The sequence below is a fragment of the Manis pentadactyla genome, chromosome 5 (assembly GCF_030020395.1).
Source record: "Manis pentadactyla isolate mManPen7 chromosome 5, mManPen7.hap1, whole genome shotgun sequence".
Lineage (NCBI taxonomy): Eukaryota > Metazoa > Chordata > Mammalia > Pholidota > Manidae > Manis > Manis pentadactyla.
Genome location: NC_080023.1, coordinates 178,262,974 through 178,289,873, shown reverse-complemented (window position 1 = coordinate 178,289,873; position 26,900 = coordinate 178,262,974). Strand labels below are relative to the sequence as shown.

General features: G+C 40.9%; 1 protein-coding gene across 3 annotated transcripts; it reads right to left on the bottom strand.

Annotated features, from left to right (window-relative positions):
* Nucleotides 1–579: 579 nt before the first annotated feature.
* On the bottom strand, nucleotides 580–26,900 carry PCMTD2 (protein-L-isoaspartate (D-aspartate) O-methyltransferase domain containing 2). Of its 3 annotated transcripts, none has more exons than XM_036900869.2 (7): nucleotides 22,958–26,444; nucleotides 21,756–22,086; nucleotides 13,669–13,771; nucleotides 12,786–12,957; nucleotides 8,152–8,275; nucleotides 4,796–5,171; nucleotides 580–1,570 (listed from the first exon to the last, which is right to left on the bottom strand). In XM_036900869.2, exons 2-7 carry the CDS (start codon nucleotides 22,060–22,062, stop codon nucleotides 1,525–1,527), a joined length of 1,128 nt encoding a protein of 375 aa, XP_036756764.2. In that variant the 5' UTR covers nucleotides 22,063–22,086; nucleotides 22,958–26,444; the 3' UTR covers nucleotides 580–1,524. The 3 variants fall into 3 exon arrangements, 2 of the variants coding, with proteins under 2 accessions (XP_036756764.2, XP_057359193.1); XR_005027820.2 differs by lacking the exon at nucleotides 22,958–26,444 and adding an exon at nucleotides 26,731–26,895 and having other exon boundaries at nucleotides 583–1,570; nucleotides 4,627–5,171; XM_057503210.1 differs by lacking the exon at nucleotides 22,958–26,444 and adding an exon at nucleotides 26,731–26,900 and having other exon boundaries at nucleotides 583–1,570.

Here is a 26,900-nt window from a genome sequence, read left to right as displayed (position 1 = left end):
TGGGGTGGGGGTTGTAAATAAATAGAGCTGAACAGGCCTCTCCTACACAGAGCCGTTCCAAATGATTGATGTAGATTCTCAGCCATCCACCACAGAAGTGGACTTAACTCCCCTCCCTGAGGTGTGGGCTCTGTATAGTGTCTTCCTCCTAAAGAAGACACACAAATGGACAAGAAAAACCTAACTTCCCAGTGGGGAAACCTGGAAAACACTACTTCAGCCAGAAACCAAACTTAACAGGCACAGTTGCCTCAAGAAGACATTCCCTTCCTATAAAGTGATGAGAATGCACCTTACCTCTGTGATCTGCTTCCTCCAAGCTCATGCCAGCAGTCTAACCATGGGAAAACGCCCAGCATATCCCAATGATACCAAAGACCTGACTGGTCCCCCTCAGGGCTGCCAAGTCCATCGGTGCACTGTCACAGCCAAGGAGAGCCTAAAGAGACAGGACGCCTAAATGTCATGGGGTCCTGGAGCAGAAAAACGTACAATAAAGGGAATCAAATGAAATAAAATAAAATCCACATAAAATTTTTCAATTATTCATAACATACCAATATTTATTAATTAATCGTGACAATCCTGGAGAAAACTAGAAAGAGAAGAGAAATTAAAAGTCAGTAAGAAAAACAAACTGAATCTAATGGGAAACCTAGAGGAAGTGGATGATTTCCTTTTAAAAATACACATGAGAAAATGTACCCTAAAGAAAATACTTATTTTCTTCTATGTTCAGACCACTGAACATAGAAAAGCTTGGTGTTTAGAAATCTCCCATTGGAAAATAACCCGGGACCATATGGGTTTACAGTTACCAACTAAGTAGTAACTGACTTTTAACAAACTCTGATTTTATTATCAAAGTTCGAGAAATTTACACATTTCATCTAATGTAGGGTGTCAACGTTTACAAAACAGGTATTATTCTATGCACCAGTTACAAATGTGATGCCAATTAAACTGTGATTTTTCTCACCAAAAGTAAAAAATTGTTGGTAACAACGTTTACTTCTATTAAGGCCAGAAAAGTGCATTTTTGCTAAATGCCAGTTGGCATATGAATAATGTACATAAACCTAAGTAATGTTTCATCCATTGCCTTCTCCATGTGTCCACCTAGTTTCTCGACAGCGTTCACATGCACCGAAAGAGGACCTGACAAGGCTCCGGACAGCAGGGCGCCGGCAGCCGGCTGCTCCGCCACGCCCCGAACCCCTCGAGTGCCGTGTTCCGAGCAGCCAAGCCGAAGAAGGAGCCGCTGTGAAATCCCCGGGGAAGCACCGAGGAGCCATGGCGGGCAGGTGGGACACGCGGCCCTGCGCCTACAACCAGGTGCCCGAGACCCGCCTCGCCAGCTGCGCCCCCGGGCGGCCAGGGGTCGCGCTCGATCTGTCCTCGCCGCCACAACCGTCCCCAGATGCTGCGTGCCCTCCCCTGCCGAGGCTCCGGGCACAGCGCAGGGCACGGCACGCCCACAGTTCACCCTTTTCCGGCAGTTTTGTGGCTCTCCAGTTCAGCGTCTTAGCTCGAAATTTCCAATTGAAATTGAGCCCACCATTCCTGTGCCCTGATGGGGAAACAAAGAGAAAATCAAGGCAAGGCAGAGGGTCACCACACAAAAGCAAATCGACTTCCTATGTATCAGTGCTGTGATGTGAATGTTTGGGTTCCCCCCAAATTCGCATGTTAGAATCCTAACTCCCAAGGTTATGGTGTTAGAGCATGGGGTGCTTGGGCGGCGATTAAGTCATGAGGACGTATTCCTCACAACTGGGATTACTCTGCCTTAGACCCCAGCCCCTTCCCCCCCGGGATACAAGCCTGCCACCAGAAAGAGAGCCATCACCCTAACATCTCAGTACCCTGATCTCAGTCTTCCAGCCTCCAGAATCAGGACAGACTTCTGTTTATAAGCCCCTCAAAGTACTAAAATGGTGTTTGTTACAGTGGCCCAGATGGACTAAAATAATTGGCAATGTTTAGAAGAAAAAATCTGAATTTGAAGTAAAAAAAATATTTTAACAATAGCCCCTCAAAAATTCAAGTCCTGATCCTGACCCTCTGACCTTGCACCCTCATTCCTGAACCTAACTCTAACCCTTCTTCCTTAACCCAGGCCCTGACCTCTGTCTGACCCCAACCCTACCCTAAACCCTAAACTTAAATTCTTACCCTTTGCTGCTTGTAAGATACGTTGCCATTTCCCGATTTTCATTTAACATTTTCAAGTGCCACAAAAACCACACCTGTTCTCTCATGTACTTGGAGCACTTTTCTATTGGACTATTTCAATTTCATGTGTTTTTAAGCAACAGTACAAAGTAGTGAAGAAAAACACATTATTCTAATAAAGAAAAAAGGTTTATTTTGTTAAGATTTTTGAAAAAAAATGTAGTCAAGAATTTCAATCCCACACACAGAAAACAGAAGTAATGCCAAGAAAGCTAAAATGTCTTAACTAACTTTATTGGTATCTTTATTTATCCACATATACAAGCTGATTAAAATCTTTCAAATTTCTTGCATTAATCCCCTGAAAGTTCCAGACAGGCAAAAGTATTTTAAAATACACCACTGATTTTTACATTACATAATGTTCATAAATTTGATACTTGTTTTGCACATGTCTATGGCTTTACTACTTTCAAGACAAAAGTGACATATAAAAATACAGACTACTCAAGACATAAAAGCCAACAGTGGCCTAAAATGCAGTTTACAAGACAGAGCCTGCAGGCAACACTGACTGTATATGCTTCATTTGTTTGAAAACAAAAAGTAGCGTACCATTCTGAATTCTGGTGGAAGGTGCTTAAGCATAGGAAAACTCATTTACAATTCTCCTTTATGTTTGTGAGATAAATACCACCTACTTCACATATATTATATCTATATATTTTTAACCAAATTCTGGTTAAAAAATCACTCAGACTGACAACATGTAAATAGAAAATGTTGTGAAAATTTTAACATACACAGGGAAAAGCACGTCTTAGGCATTGAAAAGAAATTTTAAAATCAAGCCTAAAGGCAAATGTGGTTGTTAAAAAAAATGAAATCCATGTACAATTATAGGAAAAAAAAATTTAGTCAAGTCACCTCATGTAACAGATTTCACAGATATAATTTATTTACTATTATGTCCAAAAATGTTCCTGTATTGCAGAGGTCTCTATGTATCAACTGGAATAATGTCAACAAGGAACTGTAAACTATGAAGTTTTGGCAAGTAAACAGAAATCATGTGTCTCAAAGAATGATGCTTGACTTTGAGCAAAAAAGCAGGTAAAAACTATGAAGTAATCTTTAGAACAGCTGAAATTTACAAATGTAGCCCAATATACGTTTTCCCAGCTATACATGCACACAGTATCCTGTGATAAAAATGATTCAGTTACTTTTAAAAAGCGGAAAAGTTTTAAAAATATAACCAGAACTCAGTTAAGCTGGTGAAACCAGAGAGACACTGAACCCCAGCAACACCTAAGAGGCTAAGGGATAACATCATAAAATCTGGATGATTAATTCTACATTAGCACTCTGAGTATGAATTTGTTGTTAACATTTTATATTCTTTTCTTTGGGTTAAAAAAAATTGAAAAGAACCAATATTCTGTAGTAAGCAATGTAATCCAAACATTCTGCCATCTGACTGGAAGAACTGCCTTTTCTTCTAGACCCATAACTTGGTAAAGATAGAAAGCTCTAGAGATCCATTTCTCAAGTCACTGTGAGTTACACTGTTCTAATGCAATGGAACCACTAAAGTACATGTATTTGTTCTTATGCAGAATTATAAAAGATAAAATCTATGCATCAGTGCTGTAATGTTATTACAGAAAAACAGACAACTGAAAAAAAGCACAGACTATCTATAATCCAGACCCCAATCTATTTCCTGCAGTCTTAATACTTTTCACCTATTCTGAGGACCAAGCATGTCATGCCTTAGACACCTGCCGTCTTTACAGTTGGCTCAACAATCATCCATACCTGTGGGGTTGAACTAATACCGCTTATTTTACACACACTTACTTCATTCTTCAGGATAGTCTTTAAATGATTACTAGACATTGGTGTTTTTTAAAGGTAACAATACGATGTTAGGAAAAAATTCCTTGGAATTCTTCTGAAATTTCAGAAGGGCATCTGGCAATTTTTATTCCTCCTCCCCCATCACAATCTTTTCATATTTAAAATTACAACTGACAACTCACATAAGATATAATTAACTTAACCAAAAATAAGAGAGGGCTTTTCAATAATGTTTCCCTCCTGTTATAAACTAAAAAGTTTAGTGAAAAGCATTCTTAAAATTTAAGAGGTTCATACTGTAAAACTGAAACTTGAACACAGGTGTTCACACCCCTAAGACTTTACAAGCTTATAAACCTGTGCTTTGTTTCACATCGAATGAGCAACATAGGTTAATTTCAACTCCATTTTTCATTTTTAATGAAGATGTACTTTGTGTGGGAGAGTCACCAAGCAGTCCCCACATGCAGACAGAGCTTCAGGGCTTCATGAGAGCCAGAAGTCAGCATCCTGCTCCAGGTTCTCTCCCTGTTGGAAAAGCATTCTATGCATTTTACGTTTGTCAGATTAACTTTAAAGAATTCATACCTCTGGATGAAAATGCTAGGGGACAATCAAGAACAAACTTGAAGAAATGTAGAGAGCAGTGCGCTTTCCTCCCCCATCGAATCCGCCGCAGGGCACCCCTCACGGGCGGACGCCAGCACGCACAGGCCCGGCGGCCCGCTGTCGCGTTTTCCTGTCCACACAGACTTACTTTTCTCTGTAATAAAGCAGGTAGTACTTCAGGGGCTCTGGCAGGGGGAGGCTCAGGACCTTCTCACGCAGGAAGTTGACTGGGGGGTCTGGCTTCGTTTCAGGCGGGGTTTTGTCCTCTTCTTCCCTCCGTTCCTCTTCCAAGTCTTCACAGCTGTTGTCATCAGAGGGGTTGGAAATCCGACTGGCAAAGACCTCTTTGTCCAAAAAGACAATTGTTTCCATTCGACGGCGGCGAACTCTCCTTCGTTTAAACCTCGGAGTATTCTTCAGTCCATTTCCGTTTCTGCTCAGTGTTTCCTGATGAATGACCTTTTTAATGGCGCCCCGGATGGCTATGCGAGCCAAGTCCTGGAGGCTGCGGACCGCCAAGGGTGCTGTGGGGCAAACGGCAGCATGTGTCAGACTCGTCCTGGGTGACGCCAACACAAAGCCTGAGCATCTGAAAATCTCAACATCATTTTCATTCACTGGCATATTTACAAATACAAGAATATAAGAGTACTCCGGACAAATGCCAATTACTGTCTGATTAGCATTCATATGGTATTTTTCAAAAGATAATTTCAAATATGCTAACCCTGAACTTAGATAAGGAAAAGCAGCAGCTAACTTGACTAATCAATCATTGGCAGAATAAAAACCTGGGTTACGGTTTTTTGCTTCTTTGATAGCCCGTTTTATATATCTACTGACATATATTCATTTCTGTATTCTCTCTCCTCCAGTAATAATACAGTGAATATATGGCTATAGCATTCTTTTACCCATGTTAGTATTTTCATAGAACTTTACAAACTGAGTATTTGTTCCTTTTTTATTAAGGTAGAGAAAAAGCAAATCCAAAATATGTTTAAGAAGAAAACTCCAAAGCACACCAAAGAAAAATAAGCTCTGCCAATTACACTTAAACTCAATTTGATACAGGCAATGCAATCATAGCAATATAAGGGCTTTTATCAAAAGGAATTAGGGGTCATGTACTTAAATACATTAAACTGAAAATGAACATCACTTGTTTTCCCTCTAGTACCAAACATCTCTAAAAAATAGCACTAGAGTGATGGCTCTTGCTGGTCTATGCTTACTGCCCAAATCAGAGGGGCCTACAAAGAATCTCAGCAATGCCCACTCTTCCACAGGAAAACACCCATGCCCAAGCTCTCAACTCTTCCTCCCCCTTATCAATACAGACCCTTCTCTCCTGCCCAACTGCCTCCTGCTCTCCCCTCCAGAACAGGCTCCAGCACAAGCCCTGCTGCTCAACGCCAGGGGTCACGCCTTTCTGCTCCAACACTGCCGTCTTTCCTTCCCTAACCATACTCTGTGTTGCCCCTAAGACTACTGGAACGGCCCCTGCAGAGGTCATCAGACCTCCCAAGTGCCAGCTTCTGGCCTCTCTAGGCTCTCCCCAAGGTGCCACCTGGAGGGAAGCGACCCCCCTCACGGTCCCCTGGCCTGAGTCTCTCTTGCTGGCTCCTCCTATTCCACCCAGCCTGGTGTTGTGCACAGAGATTCTCTTTACTACCATCTCTCTCTCATCCATTCTGTCAAATAACAGACTGGCCAACAGCTCTGATCCAGTCCTGACCAGGCCCTGAGCCTTCCACAGACCCCCATCTCTAACAAATGCTGGACACCTCAGGCTCCCGTGTCCTTCCTGAGAAAAGCCCTATGTACCTACACCAGAATCCTTTCCTCTGTAGAGGCCAGTGTCTTACTTTTGATCTTTATCTCTTGCTAACCACATCCTAAGTGGTTCCTGTCTGCAGTCTGCCACCTGTCGGTCCACTTTGAGAACTAACCTGTCTTCCCCCACATGTCACGTCTACACTGACACATCCTCACTATGCACTGACTTCATGCTCATGGTTTTTCTATTTCGTTGTCTTCATCAACACTTTACTAGTCTAAGAAAGATCGCCCAGGAAGATGAAGTTACAAATAACTGGGCTGTTCACTTCCGAAGCCCTAAAGTATATCACATGATTATTTATCATTCAACATTCGCCTGGAAGCCCTGGCCTCAAAACCCACACCTTGGGGTGCTCTCCACGCTGTCCGGATTCTTACCCAGGCCCTCACACAAAGAGACCCCTGAAAAGCTTCACAGATGACCTTGACTGTGCCCTCACCTTCCAAAACTCTGCTAAGGCTCTGGGAGGTGGTGCCCTCCCTGACCACAGGCAGTACATGATTAATTATGCTGGTGGGATTTTCAGGGAACATGTATTTGACAAACTCACCCTCTACCTGACCACCAATGTAGCCCAGAATGCAGATGCACCACATCTTTTATTTAAAACATCTGACAGTTCTCTGCAATCATGATAAACTCAAGTCTGACCTGTGTACCAGTCTAGTTTCTGCCATACACTCCTACTCTCTCCACACTGGGGAATGTGCTTGTTGAAAGTCACCATGCCTCTCCTGATGCTTTTCCTTCCTTTCCTCTCTTTAAAGAATTCCTTTTCACCCTTGAAGACCAACCACGATGTCACCTTCTCTCTCAAGCCCTCCCTTACCCTTCCAACCCCTTCCTATATTCTCCTGTTGCTTGATACTGCATTTCAAGGACCATGCCTAGTTCACAGAACCTGCACTTAGCAGAGACCATCAGAGAACATTGCTATTTGTTAAATGATTCATCATAAATTGAAAAAACAATTCTGGGAGGAATTCACTAACATGTATTATCTCTGAGTGGTGAGATCATAGTTAATTTTTTTCTTCTTTATTGGCGTGTGTGTTCTCCACATTTTCTACATGATCAGGAAACAGAGAGCATGCTCAATAATTTTATTTGTAATGAAATTATTTCCAATGCTCACCGCTGTGTAATTTTTTGTTTGATTTATAAAACTACATTGGATGAACACTGGCCCTGATGTTAGGACTTTGCCTGATCCACATCCTAAGGAGTGAAAAGCACAAGGCATAGGTGAGTGAGACGCCTTTGGGAGCCTCCAACCTACACCAGCAGACCGGCTGAAACATGTGCCCACGGGGCAGCCCAGGGAGCAGAAGGTCTCATATTCTACAGGCTCTCAGCACTGGCAACCACTCTCTCCATAAGGCCTGTCCACACGGCAGGATTAACTCCCTCTCATGTAGGTTTTCTGCAATGGCACGACAAGCAACAACTCTCTATAGATTTAAAAGAAGCCTAAAATAACCTAAAATAGGCTAAGAATAGATTAATTTTTAAAGGACTAAAAGTCACTTGTGAAATTTTATGGTTTCAGTGAGTGGAAAAATGCTCTTTGATATTAAAAGGTTCCTTATAAACTTTGTTTTGCTTCAAATTCTAATGCGATTAAAAAGATCCTAAAGATAAGTAAGAGCCTCTGTACTTACGTAACTGGACAAGTCTTGATTTTCCTGATTCTGAATGGCAGGGCTGGATCAGAGGAGCAAAAGAAACAGCTAGAATCTTTTTGGTTTCCCAAGCAGAAGGACCAGTACGCGTTATCTTAGTCAACTATCCCAAAGACAAAATGAGAATATTCAGAAGATTTGGCTACTGATAGCTTGTATTTAAATAAAATCTCTCCTATACATGATCTAAAAAACACAGATACACTAATACTGAAACAACCTGGCAATTTGGGCCCCTAATGTGATATGACATGAAGTACACATAACTTATTAATACTCTTGCAAATATGTTTAGCTTGAATATATTCAAGCCTGTAGACCTAACTTATGTTTACAGAAAATATAGATGAAAGAAAAAACAATCAGATATGGAATGTGCTGATTCTGATGAACAACATTCTTGGACTCTCCAAAAAAAGTCAAAGCTGGGGGAAAACGTAAGGAGAGGGTTCGCTCTAAAGTAAAAGCCATTAATGATATGCACAATCACCTGCAATGATGCAAACCAAACTGAATCCGAGCAGTTGTTTCTGGAGATGGGAACTATAAAAAGAGCTTGTTGCAACAACTGAGGACTCATGACCACGTCCTGAACAAGAGCTACCATTACAGAGTCACTGTGACTTCCTTAAAGGTGACCACACCATCCCAGTTATGCAGGGGCTGATGCTCACTCCCGGGAGACGCATCTGAAGTGTTTAAATGTCCCTGTGACGTCACCCCTACAGCACACAGAGTTAGGTGACTAGCACACTGCAGTGTAGGTCTTTGCCCTTCCTGGGAATCCCAGCATTAGGAGCACCAGGAGAACCTGGGTAGACAGCATGGCCCGCTGGCATGTCCTCCAAATGGCCCACGCAGGTCATGGTGCTATTTTTTGGTGAGCTCTGAGATGCTAAGATTATATGCTCTAGGACCTGAAAATATCTAAGCCAGCAAATCCTCTGAAATCTAAGATTCCATGTCATGAACCTTAGAGCTAAAAGAATTAAGTAGTCCTGTACTAAATAAGCATCAATAAGTTACATTTTTGTATACCAGCAAGAAGGCTTTTGTATGAAAACATTTCTTAAAAGGAAAATTTTTGGTTATAATGAACATCAAGCATTTAAATATAATCAATAAATGATGTGTGAATTCTTAAAGAAAAGTATAAATCCCTATTTCACGTTCTAGATGAGAAGAATATTGTAAAGGCATCTATATTCTCAAATTAATCTGGAGGAAACACAATTCCAACAAAAGTCTAACATGTTTCTGCAATACAACACAGACTTCTGAAGTAATTTCTACAAAGAAAATATGTATGTAAAACAATATTTTCAGAAAGAAGAGCAAAGATGGGGATGTGTGGCCCTACTACAAACAGCAGTAATAAAACAGGTGGGACCATCAGCGAGGATGTGGATCAGCTCCTCTTCTGTGCTGCTGAAAGTATGCCTTTGAAAGGGCAATTGGAAAAAGTTAAAACATAATCTTTCATCAAGCACTTCTCCTTTTGAGACTGCACCTGGAAAAGATCATGAGTCAGAAAAGATTAAGATAAAGAATATCCACAAGAAGATGTGTGCACAGCCTCTTCATAGTAGCACCATTTGTGCTGCAAATACAATAGCAAAAGGCTGGAAAGGACTCAAATGCCCATCAAAAAATCACATTCTTATATACCAACAACAATAAGGATTTAAATAAACAAAATAGGAACAAAAAAAATTCTACTCATAATAAACATCAAAAACTTAATAAACAATACATAAAACTTAAAACTATCAATTTAGTTCATGCATCCGGATGGGTGGATGGCATGGGAAAATTTGCACATCTTCACTGAAGGAAGATTATGAACAGATGTGTTTGATTATACATTTTTTAAAATATAAAGATAAACTCAAAAAAACAAAGAAAATGATTACCTACAGGTGAAGGGAGCAGAGTGGAGGGGACATGCATGGAAGAGAATTCTGTGAGTATTCCTTATTTAGACTTGGATTCTTATAAATAAAAGTTATACAACCTAAAATGGCAAACCCTAAAAACTGAAAGAAAAGTAAAAAAATGAGCTGTGTGTCAGGCTGGTAGCTTCCCTCACAGAGAAGCATTAGCTCCAGTGACTGAAAAATACAGTAACATGTACATCTCTAGTGGAATGTACAAGCAAAACAACCCCCACCGATAAAAATCCTGAACTAGTTTCAAACATCAGATTGTTGGTGACAATGATGATACTATGTATTTGTAGGTAAATAATAAGTTGGGTGGCTGGAGACCAGAACTTTCAGCACATAAGAAAGGCAATACTGATATAAGGCTGAAGATGTAAAAAAAATCCTCTGGTCCCGATTTTAATTGGAAATATCAGTATAAAACCATGGTGTATTTTATCTTCAAAAAGCCAAACAAAACATAAACACACAGGTGTGTGTGTGGTGGGGAGGAGGTGGCATTAGGTCCTAGCTCTAGAGGCCCACTGAAAAAACTATCCCAGTACCCATGATTGCCCCAAAGACCCTAACTGGTCTCTAGACCCCGATTTCCCATGGAACTGGAAATGAATAGGGATCCTCAGAAATTGTTAATTCCAAGTTTGTGGTAAAAAATATATAAGTCAGTCTGGAACATCTTTTCTTAGCAGAAAGAAATGGAGCTATCAAAGACCACTGAGATTGAATCAGAGCCCAAGAGGCAAGCTGGAGAGGTGCCCACTAGCCAAGGTGGGACAATCTGAACTTCAATAAGGATCACAATTAAAATACTAAATGTTTAAATCTATGAATTCATAGTGAGACTAAAAGTCAAACAAAACCTCACTGGTCACCATTTTCGGCATATGTCAGAGAACCAACTTACCAAGAAAGCTGATAACCAAAGTTAAGAATCAGAAATTATCCTGCATGTCCTTATAAAGTAAATCTCAGGGTAACCAAATAACTAATGAGGGTGTTTCTCTTTATGTAAGTATTGTAGCTACTAAATGAAGAGAAATGATGGAATTACACTGTGATTTTAAAATGATGGAATTTTTCTGCAGCCCTTATAAAATAATGAATTAAGGTCACAGTTACATGACTGGCAGAAAGAGACAATAGCCCTGACATGTGTACGTAAGGGAGCAAGGGAGGACGCCGTGTTCCTGCACCCTTTCTCCTCCCCGGGAAATACATCAAACCAGAGCCTAATCGGGCTTGTGCATCCAAGTACAAACTCACAAGGAACACAGAAGACAGAAAGAAGAATATGTGAAACATCACCAAGAAATACAATCTCCAGATCCAGGCTATAGAAAACTCTGAAAGGCAAATGACCTGATTTCTTCAACAGATAAACTGCAAGGAAAAAGTAATAAATAAAGAACTTACAGATTTAAAAACACGTTAAGATCTGTATCAACCAAATGCAATACATAACCCTTAAGTGAGGCCTCACTGAAATAAATCATCCAGAAGAATTTTGAAACAATTGGGAAAATATGGACACTAGTCGGACATTTTCAAATGTCCTAAGATACTAAGAAATTACTAAGACACAAAAGATACTAAGAAACTACTAATAATTTTTTAGGTTGATAATGGTTTTGTGATGAGGTTTAACAAAAACAGAGCCCTTGTCTTTTATAGGTAAAACTGAAATATTTGTCAATAAAAAAAAGTTCAATTAGGGAAATTCACTAAAGTCTTCATATAATAATAAAAAACAGGGAACAACCACACATAGCCTAATGTCCAATTACAGGAGCTTGATAATAAACTGTGGTCAACAATTCAACAGGCTACTACATAAGCACTAAACTGATGATATTCAATGTTAAATGACTTAGAAGTATACTCATGAACCCTTCTAATTAAACACAGTAAGTCCTAAGCCATGTGTACAATAAGCAGCGCCAACTAAGAGAAGCATGAGAAACAGCACACACCAGTGGTCCTTAGCACAGGGATGGAGAGCAGCTTTCCTTAATGTCATAGCTTCCAGATTTTCTAAAATGAATGATCACCTTTTGAATGAAATAAATGCTAACATTAAAAATTGTAGGAACTTGTACAAAAATGCACAATCTCCTAATTGTTTAATTTGTTTTTCCTAGTTATTTTTGATGATTCTTTTTGACAATCGTTTGATTGTAATAAATAAATCTGCTCATTTATTACAGTGTTTTCCCCAATAAAATACAGTATTTAAAACATACAAAACCATGCATGACCAAACAGCAAACGTGGACAAGATTCCTACTAACCAAGGGATTCATGTAAAATACTCCCCAACAGGGAATTCAACAATTAGACCAACAGTGAGACCAGAAACTCTAATTTAAATTTATACATATAATTCTAATAATACAACAAAAGCTTAACAGAATAAACAGAATAGCTGTGGAGAAGGAGGGGAGAAAATGGAGGGGAGGGGAGAACTTACAGTGCAGGCTCTGGAATGCCCACCTGAGTCAGGTCCTGGCCCTACCTAGGCTGTTTTTATGACCTGTCTATGCCTGTTACCTCATTTGTGAAATGGAAGCAGTGGGTATGAGAGATACAAGGAAAAATACACATAAACTTCAAGGAACAGACGTTGGCAAACAGTTAAGCATGCAAAAACATCATTCACAAAGGGGATCTGACCTTCTCTTCCAGCGGCATGACAAGGATCCCTCCGACTTTGAGAAGGCTCTTCATGTACTCCTCATGCTCTTTCTGCACACCAGCCCCGCAATACACTCGGTCATATTGAGAACACTCTGGAGAAATCTCCAGGCAATTTCCAGTAACAAAGGAAGGTTCACAGAATTCAAACCTGAAAGTAAAGAATGTTTTCCATAACCAAATATATCACACTGTAACAAGTCTATACACCTCAGGTTATTGTATGATCCCACAGCAATATAATACCATGTGCACAAGCAGAAGCTAGAAGCTCTTACTATTTATTATTATTACTATTAATAAACAGAACCCCAGAAATTTCAAACAAAATCTTCTGCAAGTGAGTATAAGCACAATACAAGCTTAACTCAGCCAGCTTGCAATCATCTTTGCTGTTTTCATGACTTACTCCACATCCACTGAATGACTGATGTGAGGAAAAATACATTTGGTTTTTCTACAAACTTTAATCCATAAAAAAAGAACTTTAATACCTTATTTTAAGATGGCCAGAGCTAGTTATACCTGACAGACAAATGTAACACTTTTGTTTTAGAAACAATTAGGTGGTAAAATGTCTCAGAAACAAGAAAATTGAGCAAAATAAACACTTTTTATTTATTTTATTATACTGGTGAAAAATTACCTTTACCTAGGTATCATAATAAAAAACCCTAAAGCCCTTAAAAAAATAAAGTATTTTTAAATAACTTGAACAGATACATATATATCCCTGACTCTCTAGCCACTGTTTAATCAAGTTTGCTGGTATTTGAACATTAATAAACTGATTTCTTTCCATGTAATCAAAAACATTAAGTCAAACTCCACACCCCACCAAATGGACAGTATCGGAGCTCACTTGTCAAAGCTATCGCTTGTTCTGATGAAGAAGTCTAGCTTCTGCTTTGCGTACTCTATCACATCTGAATGAAGTTCCACACCGTGGTTTACACCAAAAGGACCTGAGAAGTTTCAGAATAAGACAACTTTTAGAACTAGGGCAAGAACTCTTACTCTTCATTCTATTTTATCTACTGTATCACATCTGCTTTAGCATGTGTGATTACAGAAATTCACTAGGTTTGGAAGACTTCTCACATTATTGGGCCTATCTCACACAACGCTAATCTATAAGTATGCAGGGTAACCTCTGCTCACCACGTCATAAATATCCATTACTATGTATTAGAAATCACTTAATTAGTATTACTGACACCACAGCTTTCCAAAGCCTGTGTCTCCCTGCTCACAGACTTTTAAGGAATTCACTGCACATGTACAAAAAACCAAGTTCTGAAAGCAAAAGTTCAAGGTCTCATTAATTAATTGAAGAAGAAACTTGCATTTACAAATGAAACTGCACACAGACCTGTATTCCATACAGGATCCCCCAAAACACTCAGAAGGGCATTTTAATAATCCTCACAAAACAAGTTTCCATTATCATTAAAATAAAATTATAATTCAAATTCACAATGAAACTTTTTTTTTTTTAGGAAGACTTCATGTGTAATTAAAAAAAGAATAACTTATAGGGGGCTACAAAACAAGTTTTCATTTGACCAAGGCTGTATTCAGCATCTGTAATCTTTTTTTTTTTTGGTATTATTAATGTACAATTACATGAGCAACATTATGGTTACTAGACTCCCCCCATTATCAAGTCCACTCCCCATACCCCATTACAGTCACTGTCCATCAGTGTAGTAAGATGCTACAGAATCACTACTTGTCTTCTCTGTGTTATACTGCCTTCCCTGTAGCCCCCCCACCCCCTACATTATGTGTGCTAATCTTAATGCCCCTTTTCCTCCCTTATCCCTCCCTTCCCACCCATCCTCCCAGGTCCCTTTCCCTTTGGTAACTGTTAGTCCATTCTTGGGGTCTGTGAGTCTGCTGCTGTTTTGTTCCTTCAGTTTTTGCTTTGTTCTTATGCTCCACAGATGAGTGGAATCATTTGATACTTGTCTTTCTCCACCTGGCTTATTTCACTGAGCATAATACCCTCTAGCTCCATCCACGTTGTTGCAAATGGTAGGATATTTTTTCTTCTTATGGACGAATAATATTCCATTGTGAATATGTTCCACCTCTTCTTTATCCATCCATCTACTGACGGACACTTAGGATGCTTCCATTTCTTGGCTATTGTAAATAGCGTTGCGATAAACATGGGGGTGCATACGTCTTTTTCAAACTGGGCTGCTGCATTCTTAGGGTAAATTCCTAGAAGTGAAATTCCTGGGTCAAATGGTATATCGATTTTGAGTTTTTTGAGGAACCTCCATACTGCTTTCCATGATGGTTGAACTATTTTACATTCCCACCAGCAGTGTAGGAGGATTCCCCTTTCTTCACATCCTCGCCAACATTTCTTGTTGTTTGTCTTTTGGATGGTGGCCATCCTAACTGGTGTGAGACGATATCTCATTGTGGTTTTAATTTGCATTTCTCTGATGATTAGAGATGTGGGGCATCTTTTCATGTGCCTGTCGGCCACCTGAATTTCTTCTTTGGAGAAGTGTCTGTTCAGCTCCTCTGCCCGTTTTTTAATTGGCTTATTTGCTTTTGTTTGTTGAGGTGTGTGAGCTCTTTATATAATTTGGATGTCAACCCCTTATCAGATATGTCATTTATGAATATATTCTCCCATACTGTAGGATGTCTTTTTGTTCTACTGATGGTGTCCTTTGCTGTACAGAAGCTTTTCAGTTTGATATAGTCCCACTTGTTCATTTTTGCTTTTGTTTCCCTTGCCCAGGAAGATATGTTCATGAAGAAGTTGCTAATGTTTATGTCCAAGAGATTTTTGCCTATGTTTTTTCCTAAGAGTTTTACGGTTTCATGACTTACATTCAGGTCTTTGATCCATTTTGAGTTTACTTTTGTGCATGAGGTTAGACAATAATCCAGTTTCATTCTCTTACATGTAGCTGTCCAGTTTTGCCGACAGCAGCTGTTGAAGAGGCTGTCATTTCCCCATTGTATGTCCACGGCTCCTTTATCATGTATTAACTGACCATATATGCTTGGGTTTATATCTGGGCTCTCTAGTCTGTTCCATTGGTCTATGGGTCTGTTTTTGTGCCAGTACCAAATTGTCCTGATTTCTGTGGCTTTGTAGTAGAGCTTGAAGTCAGGGAGCATAATTCCCCCTGCTTTATTCTTCCTTCTCAGGATTGCTTTGGCTATTCGAGGTCTTTTGTGGTTCCATATGAATTTTGTAACTATTTGCTCTAGTTCATTGAAGAATGCTATTGGTATTTTGAATCTGTAGATTGCTTTAGGCAGGATGGCCATTTTGACAATATTAATTCTTCCTATCCATGAGCATGGGATGAGTTTCCATTTATTGGTTTCTTCTTTAATTTCTCTCTTGACTGTCTTGTAGTTTTCAGAGTATAAGTCTTTCACTTCCTTGGTTAGGTTTATTCCTAGGTATTTCCTTTTTTTTGATGCAATTGTGAATGGAATTGTTTTCCTGATTTCTCTTTCTGCTAGTTCATCGTTAGTGTATAGGAATGCAAGAGATTTCTGTGCATTAATTTTGTATCCCACAACTTTACTGGATTCAGATATTAGATCTAGTAGTTTTGGAGTGGATTCTTTAGGGTTTTTTATGTACAATATCATGTCATCTGCAAACAGGGACAGTTTGACTTCTTCCTTACCAATATGGATGCCTTTCATTTCTCTGGTTGGCTGATTGAAGTGTGAAACATTTTTTATATCAAAGGAAATTTATCAGTAATTGGAAATAAAGCTGTGAGAAAAGTCAGGAGGGTACTTGATGGAAGTGTTCCCTCAGCATAACACCGCCTCTGGGTTAAATCTGGGTGAGAACCACTGACACAAACAGTTTACCTGAATCTCTACAAACCCATGTGAGTGAAGATCAAAAATAGGCAATATTCATGTGTGCTCATGGAAGATAAAATAGTGCCCACCTTTCTGGAGGCAGTGGGGTCCTATTTCTGGTGGTTGGGGCGGGGAGGGGAATGAGAGCCTCTGGGACACCAATTATATCCTGCATCTTGTTCTGGGTGGTGCTTACACAGAGATGGACACACAAAAATAAATTCACCATGCTCCTCACTTCATACTTATTCATTTACTATAGGTACATCATACCTGTATTTTTTAAGGTCTGTACATGAAGGTGAACATGGCATGCAGGACTTTGTTCAGTACACGTACATACTAAAGTGTAGCTTTCAACCCAACAGATACACTGGTAAATAAACCACCTGAGCATTGCCAGTTGGGTTTACCTGGTATGTTCCTACCACAGCAGCCACAACACCTGGCTGAGGCTTTCCTGTCCTCACCTGGGCAGCACACCTGCTGCTCTCTTTCTCTCAACGTCTGTCATACACAGAGCTTCTGCTAAAACCTTCTCTCAGCAAAACACACCCTACCTGAGAAATCAAATTTCACTATTTACATCAAATTCAAATTACTCCAACTTCAATCCCCACTGCTCTCTGGCATGGGGGCACTGTGCCAGGGATCAAGAATACCTGCTTTGATTTCCCCACTCACCACATTTTCATTAGCCTCTTATCTTCGATCAAACACTTATTAAGTAGTTAATTCTAACAACAGATAAGGACATAGTTCTTATTCTCAACATAATTAACACCAAACAGAGTAATAACACACATTCGCTGACCCACCCCAATAAGATGACAAGCAGGAAAGAAAGGACATGGGGGAGGGCTGAGGGGAACGTTGGGACAGTAGCACCAAGGACAGAGTGGCTCCCACATTCACTCCACTTCCCTACCACCCTGTACTTTTAAACAGGTAGCTCATAAGTCACCATTTCTGAAGTAGGTGTTGTATCCTCCACCCCATTCATGAGATCAATAGAACAGGACAGCAGTCCACAAAACAAGCACAGGAATGTGGCAGAAAAGGGATAAAGTTCAAGGCCAGGCAGAAAGGTATTGGGCTCAGAAAGAGTAAGTATCTCTGTGTCAGATGGTCTGATAAGACTTCAGAGCTCACATTTGCACTAGGAAGCCAACAAGGCTTTCACCTCTTAAATGATTTACAAGAAGCAGTCTTAAGGCTAAATTAACTGCGGAGGAAGGCCCAGGACACACAGCATGTGGACAGAGATGACATTCCAGTGTGTGCAGCCTTCTCCCTGCAGATCCAAGGGGTCTGTCCACAAAAATGAACTCTGTCACCAAGCACTTCAGTTCTTTTCCACAGCATCTCTACTCTGGTCAGTTGGATAATCCACCCTCCTCCCCACCAAATACCACTTTATCCTCAGCTCCAGTGGAGAGAACTGCAGTTCACTAATTCGAGAATGATAAATAATTCAGGCTTTCTTTGCAAAGCAGTCTCAATCCAAGGCAAGTTAAATCCAAAACCCATGTAGCTTGAAAAAAAAAAAAAAAGGACACATTTAAAGAGGGCAGCAATCTATATAGCCTTAATGTCTACTGATGAGTGTCTCAAATATCACCAAATTCCAAAGTATGTGGATGTACAAAGAAACCCAAAATTTCACTCCATATCCACAAAAAGCACTGTTACTGCTAAGATTTCCCAAAATGGCCACAAAGAAACAATGTTGTGATGGGCATGCTAATGATCTGTACATGATCACTAGAAATCTCCAATATTCAGAATCTTACACTAACACAATAGCAAAATCAAGATACTTAAGCCAAAACTTTGTGAACATACTTGATATTTAGCAAACCCTGTCAGCTACAACATCCAAACACACATAGACTCCCAGCACCCTGCACCTGTGGTCTGGCCACTACCATCCCCCACCCGGATTGCTGCAGCAGCCCCAGAGCAAAGCACAGATTAGCTCCCATCACTCCTCTGGCAAAACCGGTCCACATCACTCACAGTAACAACTTCCCCCACTAGCACATTTTACACAAAGTAATAAATACATAAATTCTCACTTACTGGATACTGTTGTTTCAATATCAAAAGCAGCTGATTCTCATGTACACTGTCATAACTTATTTACTTGGGACAAAAGGGTAAATGGATTCAAATAAGGTAACTTGCTAAATCCCTCCCATTCCTGGAATTTATTTAAAAGTAAACAACATACAAGTACTGTGTCTTATTAGAACAACAAAACAAACAAAAACTGCTTAGAAGAACTTGAACTCCTAGTGGATATCAAAAAACTTTCACTATGATCATCTCAATAGATGCTGAAAAAGCATTTAACAACATTCAACATCCATTCACGATAAAAATTCTCAAAAAAATGGGTATAGAGGACAAGTACCTCAATATAAAAAAGGTCATATAAGACAAACCCACATCATACTTAACAGTGAAAAGCTAAAAGCTTTTCCTCTACGATTGGGAACAAGACAAGGATGCCCACTCTCACCACTTTTATTCAACATAGTCCTGGATGTCTTAGCCATGGCTATCAGACAACACAAAGAAATAAAAGGCATCCAGATTGATAGGGAAGAAGTTAAACTGTCACTGTTTGCAGATGACAAGACACGGTACATAAAAAAAATTAAAGAATCCACCCTAAAACTACTAGAACTAATAACTGATTCAGCAAAGTTGCAGGATACAAAATTAATACACAGAAATCTCTTGCATTCCTATATACCAACGATGAGCTAGCAGAAAAAGAAATCAGGAAAACAATTCCAATCACAACTGCATCAAAAATAATAAAATACATAGGAATAAACCTAACCAAGGGGGTGAAAGACCTATACCCTGAAAACTACAAGACACTCATAAGAAAAATTAAAAGAGACACCAATAAATGGAAATACATCCTGTGCTCATGGATAGGAAGAATTAATATTGTCAAAAGGGCCATCCTGCCTAAAGCAATCTACAGATTCAATGCAATCCCTATCAACATACCAATGGCATTCTTCAACGAACTAGAAGAAATAGTTCTAAAGTTCATATGCAACCACAAAAGACCCTGAATAGCCAAAGCAATCCTGAGAAGGAAGAATAAAGCAGGGGGGATTATGCTCCCCAACATCAAGCGCTACTACAAAGCCACAGTAATCAAGACAATTTGGTACTGGCACAAGAACAGACCCATAGATTAATGGAACAGAATAGAGACCCCATATATAAACCCACTCACATATGGCCAATTAATATATGATAAAGGAGCCATGGATATACAATGGGGAAATGACAGTCTCTTCAACAACTGATGTTGGCAAAACTGGACAGCTACATGTAAGAGAATGAAACTGGATTATTGTTCAACCCCATATACAAAAGCAAACTTGAAATGGATCAAAGACCTGAATGTAAGTCATGAAACCATAAAACTCTCAGAAGAAAACATAAGCAAAAATCTCTTGAATATAAACATGAGCAACTTTTTCCTGAACACATCTCCTTGGGTAAGGGAAACAAAAGCAAAAATAAACAACTGGGACTACATCAAACTAAAAAGCTTCTGTAGAGAAAAGGACACCATCAGTAGAACAAAAAGACATCCTACAGTATGGGAGAACATATTCGTAAATGACATATCCAATAACAGGTTAACATCCAAATATATGAAGAACTCACATGCTTCAACACCCAAAAAGCAAATAACCCAATTAAAAAATGGATGGAGGATCTGAGCAGACACTTCTCCAAAGAAGAAATTCAGATGGCCCACAGGCACATGAAAAGATGCTCCACATCGCTAATTATCAGGGAAATACAAATTAAAACCACAATGAGATATCACCTCACACCAGTTTGGGTGGCCAACATCGAAAAGACAAACAACAGCAAATGCTGAAGATGCAGAGAAAGGGGAACCCTCCTATACTGCTGGTGGGAATGTAAATTAATTCTACCATTGTGGAAAGCAATATGGAGGTTCCTCAAAAATCTAAAGATTGAAATATCATTTGACCCAGGAATTCCACTCCTAGGGATTTACCAAAAGATAACAAGACCTCTGATTCAAAAAGACATATGCACCACCATGTTTATCACAGCACTATTTGCAATAGCCAAGATAATGGAAGCAACCTAAGTGTCCATCAGTAGATGAATGGATAAATAAGATGTGGTACATATACACAATGGAATACTATTCAGCCATAAGAAGAAAAGAAATCCCACCATTTGCAACAACATGGATGGAGATAGAGGGTATTCTGTAAAGTGAAATAAGCCAGGTGGAGAAAGACAAGTACCAAATGATTTCACTCATTTGTGGAGTATAACAACAAAGCAAAGCTGAAGGAACCAAACAGCAGCAGATTCACAGACTCCAAGAAGGGACTAACGGTTACCAAAGGGGAGGAGTTGGGGAGGGTGGGGAGGGACAGAGGGAAAAGGGGATTAAGGGGCATTATGATTAGCACACATAATGTAGAGGGGTCACAGGGAAGGCAGGACAGCATGGAGAAGACAAGTAGTGACTCTAGAGCATCTTACTACACTGACGGACAGTGACTGCATTGGGGTTTGGGGAAGGGACTTGATAATATGGGTATATGTAGTAACCACAATGTTGCTTATGTGAAATCTTCATAAGATTGTATATCAACGATACCTTAATTTTTAAAAAAAGTTTTCACTATTTCATTGATTGTCCTGTTTAGAGATACAGCTACAAAGCAGGCTGAGCGATTGTATTAATCAAGAAATAACCATAAGGTCCAGATTTACACAACTCCCTAGATCCTCTGTTGCCCGGGAGGAGGATGTGCTGAACAGACAGTGGAGGTACAAGTCAGAGGGGAAAGGGGAACAGGAGGGGTCCCTCTAAAAAACTCAGGACCCTTCCTTCACCTTCCCACCACTTTGTGATTCTGTGTAGGTAACACTGGGTAACTAACTGTTGGGAAGGCCAAGGGCAATTAGGCACCATCTCTGCAAAGGAAACGCTGCCAGCAGACTTTCCTCTTGTGCCAGGAGACAGACAGCACTGTCCCCCACTCTCCCCACACTTACCTAGGATGAGCCCCACCATGGAGCTGAGGTAGCCAGTACCGCTGCCCAAGTTCAGGAAGGAGAGCCCCGGCTGCAGGTCCAGGGCTTCCATCACTTCTGAGTAAATGCATGGGGCTGAGAGGTGGATGTTTCCATGCTTCCAAGCTAGGTCTTTATAAGCATTTTCTTTAAATTCTTCAAGATAATAATCTGCACGATCAATAGCTCGGAAAGCCTGCTCTACCAGTTCAGTCCGGATGTACTGTGCCTCTTTCAAATTATCTATTAGCTCGTCATTATCTTCACCAGCACTCACAGCACCTCCCATCTTCAAAATCACACTTAGGCAATACTGCAATTAAAAATTTTTTTAAAGAGCTATTATATTAAGGGTATGAAAACAATGAAAGCTCTGAACACTCACCAACTTCAAATTCTGAAATCTTGAAGTAATACATATGGAATATAGTTTGTTAACACCCACCCACCCTACCCCACCCCCAAGGATGCCAGATTCAGAAGAGAAAAGTTAAATTTGAAATTCAATTACATACATCCAGATGTAACTTTGTAATTTATAATGTCGACTGAATTCAAATGAGCTTGACATACCTAAAACATATTTGACAACCTAAAAACATCACTGAAGTATGAACTCAAAACTTTACAGGAAGTCATCAATCTAAAACGCCAACTATTGAGGGTTACAATTATTTTGAACATAGATCTGCCTTAACAGGGATATATCCACATAAGGCAAAATTATTGAATGTAAACATATAAAAAATTAGACATGTCTAAAAAATCATTCTAATATCAGCTCCTCTTTTAGTATTTCAAGTGCTGCAGATCTTTTTTTGTAAGTCTTTAAAAACAAAAATGGAAATTCAAATAAACAACAAATACTAGGAATTGTTCGTTGTTTTTCAAATTCAAATTTAACTGGGGTCCTGTATTTTATCTGGCAACTCTACACCCTCACATACACATAAATATCAAGTCAAGCAATCCATTCAATCAGCTGACTTGGATATTCTGATGTACAAATGTCAGGCAAAAACATCCACAAAACTCTCTTCCCCCATATAATATATTTGACAAATACTTTATTGCAACAAACACAAAATCTTTTTCAAGGCTACAGCTTAGGACTAGGAGGAGCTTTTGAAGAGTATGCTACAAAACCTTTTCAGCTTTTTTAACAATAAAAATACATTTCTTACCTTCTTCCCAACTGCCTTCAAGAAGAAAAAGTAACAGCATATGTTCCCTCTGAGCCAACTACTGAAACACACTGTGCCTCCCTCTCATTCACAGGGGACAACGCCTTCATCTGTTGAGGACTTGCTCTTCCTAAAACTGCATCTTTTCCAATTTTATACTTACCCATGTATCTCACATAAAATAGTTATGTTTTACAAAACATCTAATATAAATTGTTGGGGAAAAAAAGAAAACACCAGACTTTCCAAGCACTTCTAAGTATCTAAGTCAGGTAACTTCCATAACAACATACTATTCTTTTATTATTACAAAGTTTATACTGCTTTCCCCCTCACAATCCTATGGATTTCTAACAGCTGAACAAGAATCATAAAGAAATACTGGGGGTAGAGTTTCCATATACATGCCTCACGCACCCAGCTGACAACTGTGGTGGAAGAGGCTTTCCCAGGAATGAAAATAAACCTTACAGATGAATGCCAGCTTTTTACAAATACACAAAATGTGTGAAAGGAGGAGCTTAATACAAATGCTCTTCCATTTTATGGGTGGAACCGTTCATCAAGAATTTGGAAATCAACTTTTCATATCACTAGGGCAGTTCAGTTATTTCATCTTCACCTTTAAGTTGTTTCAGAGCCCTTGTTAGGTCATGGTCCATGGCCAGATGGGATGCTTGCTAACGAGGTCGACCTTAATCTTGGATAAACCACTCAGTTCCAGAGCTAAAGTCTATACCCCTAGTCCAGGACAGTCATCTTAGAATTGGGGGTCACTGGTTAAAAGTGGAGTCATGTTTGGCTGCTTAAAAGTCTATTTAGGAAGAAGCCCAGAAATCACAAATCCCCGATGGAGGGTCTGAAACCCACCTTTCCACCCAGAAGCCTGTATATAATGTTCTATCATTCTATCTCAAAACCACCATTCTAATCTTCAGAAGACAACACAAACTATATGTTGGGCATGTTTCATTTTTCTACTAAATACCTATCATTTATTTTCAGTTTTGCCTCACTTTCAAAGTTTATTCCGTAAGTGAAGGCTAGCTTTCTAGTAAAAATAGCTATAATCTTTTTATAGGTGTCACCTGCCAATCACAACCCTGCTTTGGCTTCACAACAGCATGAAGCAAACTGGGACTGAGTGGTTATTTGGCCCATTACCACACACACCAGTGCATGAGGGGATGGTTGGAATTCAAACCCTGATGGTCTGGCCTAAAGCCGAGGTTCTTTATCCTGCACCAAATGCAGCTTTTGGAAATCCTCAAGGTAAAAACTTTCTTTAGTACATAACATGTTGGTATTCTTTACCCAGAATGACAGGCTAAGTAACTATGGGGTAACCCTCTCTGTTGCCACTGGTAGGATGTATGTGACCATATGTAGGGTCTGATATTTATTATTAAGTCTGCCTGGTAATGTAACACTCCACTCCCTCACACTGGAAACAATCACTGCTTACTACCAACCACTGATGTGATCAGCGGTAATGCCACCAAAAACAGGAGGTTCCACAGCAACAGAAGTTTCCGAGATATCCTTGCCAAACTAAACCTGATTCTACAATCCAAACTCGATATTCAAAGTAATGGCAAATAATTTCTTGGATGCTGGACTTGGTCAGACTTTACAGTCTTCAGGTAGTTCACTACTCTGCAGTTAACTGACCACAGCCCAGAAAGAAAACCCTACTCTCATACCCGCTCCTCCCAAAACCAACTGCTGGCTGAGGACACTGGCTGAGCAGGAGCAGGAGTGAGAAGGTCTCACGACAGACAGAAGAGGCAGCTGTGACTGTGGCCAGGTCAACACCGCACGAGGCCTAATAATGGGGGATCTGGATTCCAGTCTATGCCAGGTTTGTCAGACTACACATGGAGGCCCATGTTCCAACCTGAATATCACTTGTTAAGGGGAATATGGACAAAGTAATTCGTGTGGCAGATGAGCTGGAAAAGGACCCTGACGGTTGTTTCTTTTCTGTAATACAAGTGCCTAACCTAAGCTTTGATTGCCCAGGCATCCACTTCAAAGAGGGCTGTCCCAATACACATCGCCAGCCACAGCACTAAATAGAGAGCCAGGCCCTGTCCCCTGACTGAGGCTCCTGTTTCCGAGAACCAGGCTGATTTCACTAACTGACCATTTAGGCAGGCCACCAACATTCCTTCCCAGGCTGTAACACTTTTATGTTTTTCATTCACCAATAAAGAGTAATTAAACCCTATGCCCCACCCTCAATCCCAATAAGAGCATAAACCCAGGCCCAAGTGTTCTCTCTCACTCTACATACCACCTCCTTGTGATACTTCCAGGTGCTCTAAGTAATAAACCTTTATTTTTTCAAAGTTTCCTGAGGGTCATTGCTGAAGGGTGTCTTGCAATCCTGAGAACCACAAGGGCTGGTCCACCCACACCAGTTACTGACGCTGAGACCAGCTCAAAACAGAAACACACCACACCTCCTGCTGGTGGAACAACGCATGAAACTGAGACTTCTCTTAAAAACCAGAATTTTCAGGAGGAATGCAGAGGGATTTTCTTTTCCAAACATTTGAAAGGCTGCCATGTATACACTTATTCATGAGCCTGATAAAAGCCAAACCAGTGAATCACATGTTAGATGGAGATAACTTCTTCTAAACACAAAGTAAGGCTTTCTAACAACAGGAATTACAACTACTGAACCATTCTTACAAGGTGGAGAGCCTCTCACCCCCAAGGATGTCCCAGGCCAGATGCAAGCATGGGTAAGTCCAGGAGTCCGAGGCGTTGGTCTCAAGGGCTGAACCCCATCACCTACCAGGTCCCCTCTCACCCCCATTGTGAGGCTCCATTTTGCAAAAGCACAACCCCAAGTTCTGAATTGTTCACAGGAATCTGACCTCACTAATTCTTGAATAAGTCTACTCAACACACCCAGAACGGAGCTGTTTACTTCAGTCACAACTCTGGGAAAAAGAACAAAGAAAAGGAGCGCACGAGCAAAGGGGCGAAAGCTACAGATAACTTTTTCGAGGTGAACCGCTGGGGCAAACATCAACTCAAGAGGCATATCCCTTAGCAAAAACAAGCAAAACACAGGCACGAAGCCCAGGCAAGTTCTTCTTCCCCCACTTCAGACCTTTCCCAGATGCGTGACGGTAAGTCCCAGCGCTCTGGGCTCATTCTTAAGAACCCCGACGCACGGAGTTGCCGACTGCTTTTTAACAGATTCTGTCACCTCCTGAGAAGGTCCAAGAATTTGTTTCGAACCCTGGTAATTCTTGATCGGTCTTAGACCTAACCGCGAACGTTTCCTACTTGGTACCCTAGGGACAAGCTGCACGTCGGAGAGTTCAGTAAACGCAAGGGTGTAAGCGACTAGGTCCCAGGACAGAGACTTTCGGGAACCCCTGGAACGCGGGCGGGAAAACGGGCGCATACCAACCAGCCCCAGGGGAGGGGAGACGCCTGGGAGCGGGGAAGAGGAGAGGGGAGCACCCCAGAAGGGATGGTGAAGGGGGGAGAGGCGGGGGAGGGAGAAGCCCGGGGAGGGAAGAGGGTAGCACACGGAAGTAGGGGGCCGGCGTCGCTGGGGGCACGGAAGTGGGGGAGGGAAGGGAATAAGAAGACGCGGGGGGCCGGGGGATTCTCGCCGGCGGCCAGACGCCCCTGGAGGACGGGCCGGACTCTCGGACCGGGGGACGGGAGGGCACATGGAGAGGAAGGGGCCGCGGGGAGACGACGACGCCCGCCGCGGGCCGGGCCGAGGGCGGCGGCGGCTCTACCTCCGGGCTCGGCCGGCCCGCGGGACCGGGTGCCTACGCCGCGACTGCAGCTCCTCGGGAGCCCCTCGCCCGTCCGCGGCCCGGCTGCGCCGCTGCGACCTCCGCCGTAAACATCCGCCGCCGCCGCGCTGCGTCTGCGCGCGCAGCGGTCCGACTGCGCATGCGCCCAG

Bases quoted from the DNA above. Each gene is read 5' to 3' on its own strand.
- PCMTD2 (XM_057503210.1), bottom strand. From the start codon at position 22,062: ATGGGAGGTGCTGTGAGTGCTGGTGAAGATAATGACGAGCTAATAGAT. The intron at 12,958-13,668 runs GTGAGCTCCGAT...CTTTACTTTCAG, and splicing joins ACAAGCGATAGCTTTGACAA to GTTTGAATTCTGTGAACCTT. The intron at 8,276-12,785 runs GTCAGATCCCCT...TCTTTGGGATAG, and splicing joins TCATGCCGCTGGAAGAGAAG to TTGACTAAGATAACGCGTAC.